General features: G+C 42.2%; 1 protein-coding gene across 1 annotated transcript in view; it reads right to left on the minus strand.

Annotated features, from left to right (window-relative positions):
* AHCY (adenosylhomocysteinase) overlaps positions 1-7919 on the minus strand; it is a gene marked incomplete in the record, with an annotated part of 361029 nt that extends 353110 nt beyond the window's left edge. The window contains 1 exon segment of the mRNA XM_044090274.1: positions 7781-7919. Coding sequence (XP_043946209.1) covers positions 7781-7808 — 28 coding nt within the window.
* Positions 7920-8366: the final 447 nt, after the last annotated feature.

Raw genomic sequence — 8366 nt, forward strand, 5'->3', positions numbered from 1 at the left:
CAGCAACAATGAAAACTGTCACTTAAAGTGAAACATCAGTTAAAGCAGTGAGGTGGGTCTGGACAATTGCTGTAAAACTAAATGGCAGACCTGTAGCAGCTTACTAACTCTAAGACAGAAGATAATGTGGGAGTGGGGAGCCTTGAGCAGCCTACCTGTCCCTGTAGGAAGTGACCTCAGCACAAGAGCTATAGTAATTGGTTGCTTTGGACCATTTCTAGCGCTTTTGTAGTTCCCTGTTTAAAATTCGCGTTTGCATGGCTTTGCGCATAGCGCAGCGCCGGTTAAACTTCTTCTGGCTCTGCCAAGTCCGCTCTTCAAATTTTCCCTTAAGGAAGCTCTACTCTATCAGACTACTCGCTATATTATAAGCCTAGCACTTGTTCTCAAAACTTCTCTACTAAGTAAGCACTCTCGTACTAAATAAGCACTACATCCCACCTACCACCCCTGTGAATATCCACTTCCCTTAAAGGCACAGCACTCCCTTATACTGTTCTAGCATGTCGAGTGGTAGATTACTGGTGTCCTCTCCAGTTTAGCTGGTTAATCTGGGTATCTTGAGACAATGCTTCAATTGTCTCATGTACACAGACAACCCTCTCCTCCTCCCAACAAACACAAATACATGTGAGAGATGCAACTATATAGCCAAACTGGAGGCTGAACTCTCTCATCTCGGGACTGGCATGACCAGACAGGAGGAGATGGTAACCACACACACAACAAACCCAGTCCCACGTAGACCTACCACAACTGCAAACCAAACACATAAAAACAAAGACATACTCGGAGGCTCTAATAAAAAACTTACCAAAACAACAGAGGCTCCCAAAGCAGACATCCAAAAATCCACCACCTCAAAACAAAACACATGCAACACATACTTCAATAAATCAGTGTATCAACCAACCACAGCCCTTAAGGCCAAACACCATGCCTGATACACTAGTAATAGGTGACTCTATAGTCAGACACACTGATGTCCCGCTTACCAGGCTGAACAAGGAGAGGGTGACTGTGAGCTGCCTATCGGGAGGTAGGATCCACCACATAACACACGCACTCAGGTCACTCCAAAGCAAGTACAGATATGACTCCGTCATTGTCCATGCTGGCGTGAATGACCCGAGACGTACCTCCCTGGACTACATGAAAAGAGACATAGAGGAGCTCTCTGATTATGTAGCCCAGGCTGGTATGACCCTGACCAGCATCTTGCCCTCATCAAGAATGATGCCACAATACAAAGACAAGATGATCAGCTTTAATAATTGGCTCAAGTACTGGTGTCATTCTAAGGGGATCCAATGTCTGTCTGCCTGGGATGACATGTTGGACAAGCCACGCTGCTTCGCAAGGGACGGCTTGCACCCGTCACCACTGGGCTTCCAGATATTGGCTAAGGCTCTTGCCACCACCACAGTGCCTTTTTTAGGCAAGGATCAAAAGACAAACCCACCTCCTTAGAAAACAAAAATGGAAAAAAACTAAGGGTAATGCTGCTCAACGCCAGAAGTCTAAATCTCAAGATGCAGGCACTCGATGCACTCCTCAGTATGGAGAACATTGACGTCTGTGCAGTAACTGAAACCTGGTTCAAGGCTCCTGAGAGCACCCCAGCGCTACCAGGCTATACCTCGTATCATGCTTTTCGGCCCCAAAACCCGGGCCGAACCACAAAGGGAGGGGGAGTGTCCATATTCATCAAGGACACCCACACCGCCAGGTTAGTAGCAACACATGAAGCATTAGAGACCATACAGGTGCAACTAACCATAGGCAAAACTGTTATACAACTGGTAGCATGTTACAGGCCACCCTCCCAATCTCAAGAACCCCACTCAGCCTTCCTGAAGACATTGGAGGATATGAATGTATCACAAAATACCATCATACTGGGAGACTTCAACTACCCAAACATAAATTGGGTACATTATTCTAGCCCTAATACCCTAGCCCAAAGGTTCCTGGAATTCATAAATTCAAATGCACTGGAACAACTAGTCACCTCTCCCACTAGGGGAAATAATATACTAGACCTGATCATCACAAACATGGGGACAAAATGCTCCACACCAGAGGTATACCCCTCACTAGTAAGATCTGACCACAAACTAATCTCCCTGGATATACATATACCACCTCCACCCCCAGCACAAAAGACCACAGTGAAAAACTTCTCAAAAGCAGACTTCACTCTTCTTAAAACTGAGATGGTATCCTTTAAGCCCACTGGGCCAGTGGATACCACATCCCACAATGCCAAATCCTTCACAAATGCTTTCTATGGACATCTCCAAGAACGCATGGATCATGCAATCCCAAATAAATCCAAGTCCCTCTCCACCAAAGGAAAGCATCCTGTCTGGTGGACCTCAGCCATTAACAAATTGTATAACAAATGAAGGAAGCTACTACACGACAGAGCAAAATCCCATAAAGGGAAGACATCTCTGATCAACATTAGCAGAAAACTACGTTCTCTCATAAAAACATCCAAGGCCAACTTTGAGAGAAAAATCGCTAAGGACACTAAAGATAACAACAAAGCCTTCTTCAGCTATGTTAGAAACCTGGGCGGAAACCCTCAGATATGCTCAGAGATAGTTCACAACAACAAAAAATACACTGAACCCACAGATATTGCCAACATTCTGGCTGATAAGTTCAGTGCAAATTTCTCCCCTCCCTCACCCCCAAAAGAAGAAATACTTATCCCAGCTGAATGTAATCTCCCTGTCTTCTCAGATGTCCAAGTGAGAACCGCCCTCAACAAAGCTAAAAACACAGCATCAATGGGACCCGACAGTATCCTGGGTTGCGTGCTACGTGAACTCCAAGAGGAGCTAAACCCGCACATAAAAATGCTATTTAACCTTAGCCTTACTACAGGATATGTACCTGATCACTGGCGTACAGCAACAGTGGTCCCACTCCACAAAGGGGGTACCTCTACAGACCCTGGGAACTACCGCCCCATAGGCTTAACCAGCCTGGTCTGCAAAGCTATGGAAAGAATCATTATGGAACTCATAAACAGAGACATAGGGGACCTACAGACACTTGACCCCACCCAGTTCGGCTTTGTAAAGGGCAGATCCTGCCTTTTGAACCTGGTTGACCTTTTCGAAACAGTCACTAGAGCCATTGATGAGGGCAAAGCAGTCCATACAGCCTACCTGGACTTGGCTAAGGCCTTCGACACAATACCCCACTCAGGCAACATAGATAAGCTCAACAGCTTAAACGTAAACCCTTGTGTCACTAGATGGGTTGCAAACTGGCTAAAGGACAGAACCCATAAAGTTAAAATAGCTGGAGCAATGTCAGACTCAAAGCCAGTCACAAGTGGTGTCCCACAGGGATCTGTCCTGGGACTCCTCTTGTTCGGCATTTATTTCTCAGATGTTAAAGCAAACATGGGAGGGTTGTGGCTAACGATGACTGCAAACTAGGCGCCATAGTCGATACACCAGCGGACACATACATCCTACAAAAAGGCCTCACAGAAACAGACAACTGGTGCCAGAGTCACGGCCTTAAACTAAATGCCAAAAAATGTATAGTCATCCCCTTTGGAAAAAACAAAGTACCCACAAATTATCACATAGACAGCAACCCACTGAGTACGGAAAAAGTAATCAGAGACCTAGGGACCCAAGTCGACAGCGACCTCTCATTTGACACCCACGTTGCCAAAGTGGTTAGAAAAACATTCTACCTTGCACACCTCATCATGAAGGGATTCACATCTAGATCCAAGGATGTCATTGTACCCCTATACTCTTCCCTCATCAGACCCATGATTGAGTACAATGCCCCATTTGGTATGTACCTCACCCGGCATTTGCAACAGCTGGAGAGACCACAAAAGTACCTCACCAAGAGGATCAAGGGTCTCCAACATATGTCTTATTCTGCCAGACTAAAGAAACTCCAGCTCTATTCAGTAGCATACTGCCTGCTCAGAGGTGATCTCTGCCTGACGTACAAGGCCATGTCCAGTCAGGAACTGATGGACATGCTCCACCTCAAAAAATCCAAATCCATCAGGACCAGGAGAGCTAAAGACGTAAACCTCGGCACAAGTATGAATAGGACATGCTGGAGGGATAGATTCATAACCCAGAGGCTTCCCATGCTTTGGAACAAGATTCCAGTTCATGTTAGGCAGAGCCCCTCACTGACTCTCTTCAAGAGAAATCTTAAGTGGATGGGAGATCGTAAGTTTACCCCAGGGGTCACATCTGTGTCACTGCTAGACAGAGGCACAGTATTCTAAATCTATTCTGTGCATTTTTGTACCATTTCATGGGGTGGCGAAAGCCACATCACTATGGCTAGGCTTACAAATGCCCCAGGGCAGATAGCCTAGTACTAAACTATGAAACTATGAATAATGCAGAATGCAAGCACCTGTTTTAGCAGCAAGAAAATTATGCAAGTAGGTAGAAAGTGGATAAAGTCAGTGCTCTTAGAATACTGCTTTGATGGCTACATCCATGCTTGTACAAGATTCAAAGTACACATCATATCTGTATGTATGAACTCTGTAAAGAGATAACCATCATAAAGTTACAATGTAAAAAAAATCTACCCTAATGTAACCAATCTATGCAACTGCAGGAGTAACAGCAAGATAAGGACATTACCTGTCAAAGAACAAATAAATATGAAGATAAATAACAAGAGCTACAGCCTTGTCCTATGAAAGTAGAGCTGTCATTATTTTAGCTGTTGTACACCACGAAATAAGAAAAAATGCTAACAGTCTGACACTGCACTGTAAACATTTTTTTGATCACCTTTAGTTATTACGGGAAACTAATATCTAAACAACTTGTCAGCTTGGGAATAAATATTACAATTTTGCAGTTGGACTGTCACTGTGCTTCAGAAAGATAAAAGCCAACATCCCAACCAAGCTTGGTTTGAATAAAAGGGCTGGGCATATAAGGGTGGGTCATTTAGGAGGTGGGACTTGTAGCTGAGGCCAGCTAAACTAATTTCACATAGCTGGGTGTACATCTCAAAGTGCCATATGCTGGACAGCCATAAAATAGGCTTAAAGACCCAGACCAACAAGCAGTTTACAGCACTCTAGCCCCATGTGCTGATGAATAGCACATCCACCCAAAGTTTTAGAATGATAACACATCTTGCCTACCAGCCAGACCTATGTACCTATTTTAGAGGAATGTTCCTATTTTTAGGCTTTATTTACCCCTTCACACAATTTTCTGAATTACCCCCATCACACATGATTTTGGAAGATCTCTAGTTCGCAGCAAACCACACAATGTGACAGATTAGTGACATCAATAATTTAAAGAATAACTGTAAAAAAATAAATAAATAAAAAAAGAGGACACATCTTGCATCTCCTCTTTTCAGGAGCAAAAATTACTGTGTGGTAGAATTTTGCAATGCGGTTCATTAAAGAAGATGCATTTTACCCTGTCTCGGATAAAGTGCTTATATTTTCCATCATTTTTTTTTTTAACATTTCTGAGTAGTATTCTACATCCTGATTTTTGGCTGGATGTGCCTTGTTTTCAATGGCCTCTGCACCTATTTTTCAATGTCTGCAGGTTGTGATGTACGATTCCAAACTGTAAAGTGAGAGAAATGGAGACACAAGATCTCTTCCCTCCCAATTCTATGACAGCTAATATTTCTCCAGAGGAACATGGATTGGTTGGACACTAAGCCAAGGAAACTAAACTCCTTGCAAGAGCATAGACATGTATACATAATGTACCGCAAGGCATACCTTAAACAATACTGCAATTATATTTATATTAGAGAAAGTGAATATTAAAATATACCATATTTGCTATTTATTCAATTTTTTTAAGTTTTTCTTAAGTATATGCTTTCCAGAAACATGCACTCCAGAGTGTTGGTGGCATACCACTCAACTGTTCTCAGTTTTGCCTCATTCTTGACTTGTCCCTCATAAAATGTATTTTCTAGTAAATTACTAAGGATTAGTCAAGACCAGTAATAGTCAATAATACCAGTAATTATAAGTTGCATACTTCCTATTGTTCAAAAAATGCATGTTGATGGAAAAACAGTTTCATTAACTGTATAAGTGAATTAGTGCAACAGTTACACATTGTCCCCAATTTTGATTTTGGTCCTTTGTTCCCTAATTATTTGGCTTTGTCCAAAATTACCTGGGCAAAGTTGTTGGGAGAATCTACATTCTGGAAGTTGTTATACAACTGACTACCAACCCAAAAATGTATGCTTATTATCCACTAAGCAACTGGAAATGAGTTACCCAATTTTAGTTGGGGGTGTGTACGATCAACCTCTGGACAGCGAACTAAAAAATGATGACTTTACAAACAGCGAGGCTATTTCTTTGCAGTGGAAACTGTTAAGGATTTAGTAGCATCCTACATAGCTCTCAAGTGTCTAGATTTTTGGTCTGCTCTTAATAAAATTTGTGGTTTTCTAGCAAATCAGTCAGGATTTACGTTATTAAAGAATGACTGGCATTCTGGTTTTGCGGTTCGGTTCTTGGATGGGGCGCCTTCTGTGTGGAGTCTGCATGCCCTCCCAGGGTTCCAGTGAGCTTTAAAGACATGCAGGCACGTGCAACGCAGTGCTGGCAAATCGACCCCGTAAAGAATCACTGCTAATCAATAGCGGACCGGTGATCCGCTGTAGCGACCCCTAACCGGGAAAAGCCGAAATAAAGATTTTAGTGTCAGACTTCATAACATTCAGAAAATGCATGCTGACACAACTTATTATTCTACCAACCTTCTAAGTTTTTAAGAGCAATATTTACCCCCCCCCTCCCATTATTTTAAGCATTGTCCAGATTGCCTATGCTAAGAGGTTGAGCGGCATGGTGGCATGATAACCACTGAAAAAAAATCCCACCGCACGACTACTAGAATACAGATAACCGGGTTAAATAAAACTCCGTGCCATCTGTCTACAGTCAATCTGAAATCTCATTCTGCAAATACAATGAAATCGGCAGTAAGAAAGAAAAAAAGTTACAAAAGGACGGTTCAGCCTAGACCTTTACACTATTACGCAATCTGCTTCGTCGTCGATAACGATTTGCTATAAAGCAAAGATAGTCACATGTACAATCATTCCTAGCCCGCAAGACTAACGCAAAATGGCTCAGATCCTTTGTAACGCGTTTATTTCTAGCCATCATAATAAAATGAATATCTACTGTTTTTGTAACTGTACTTTGCACTTGTGCAATCTAGGAGGACCGCGTCAAAGCGGCAAGTGTCACCCCAAAACACGTCACGACAGATGTCCACTATTAGGACTCTTATTAGCAAATGCCTAAACTTCAACTCCCACAGTCCAACGGGCCACTAAATATGGCTAAATTCCGCGCTAGGAGCATTTCTACATGTATTACAGCATATGCTAAAGGCTAACAAGTACAATGTGGTAGCTCGCTGGTGACAGCCAGAAATATCACGCACAGCAAGTAATATGTATAATGTTTATCAAATGCAATGAAAAACTGACACGTGCCTAATAAAGTGCTCCCGCCCCACGACCATGTGTTGGAACTTATGGCCTTAAACAGGAACAGATCAATGCACCGGCAACTTGGTTCCTTGCTTTTCAACTTGTCTGCATAGTTCACAATCAATAATTGAAGGCACAACTCAGAAGGAATAATTTTGCAGTACGCTGCAATTAGAGTTATTCAAATGCAAACATTTCATACAATCAATATAGGTAAAACCATCACGAATTGCTGAACGTTAATCCTGTTCCTTACCAACTTTGTATGGCAGTTTATCGGACATGGCCCTTTTTTAAAAGAAAAGTAAATGAATGAAATAAGGAGCACTGGTGCTACTTTCCGAAGCGCTGAGAAACTGAAGGAAGAAGAGTTCTCCGAAGAGACAGAAATAGACAGTGCTCATTTTCATATTAATAAGTAATAACCGCTACTTTATTGTGATTGGTAGAGGTAAAGGGAAGAATCGCTGGGTTTGTCTAAGCACCATCCTATCAGGACGCTTGGACTTCCGTGAGTAAACCATAGCATCCACGCCCCTCTTTAGTTTGCAGGATGGTACCTGTAGTTGTAAAAATCCTTATCTTTGTATATTTATTATCTGTACTCACGTTTCTTTCTTTTTTTTTTTTGCACACGATTAAACTTATAGAGTTACGATACAATGAAATAATGTAATTACAAATAGAGCTGTCCGTATCCTGCAAGGAAAATTTATTTTCGACTCTCGTTCAATGTGAAACGCTCTGCATTTTGACATTCCTTGGGGAAAAGTGTTTTGTAGACGTGCATTCTATTTTTGTGTGATAGAACGTTTAGTAAATATGTGTGCATTTTCTCGCTC

This window comes from Protopterus annectens, chromosome 12.part0 (assembly GCF_019279795.1).
Source record: "Protopterus annectens isolate FY-2018-M chromosome 12.part0, PAN1.0, whole genome shotgun sequence".
NCBI lineage: Eukaryota > Metazoa > Chordata > Ceratodontiformes > Protopteridae > Protopterus > Protopterus annectens.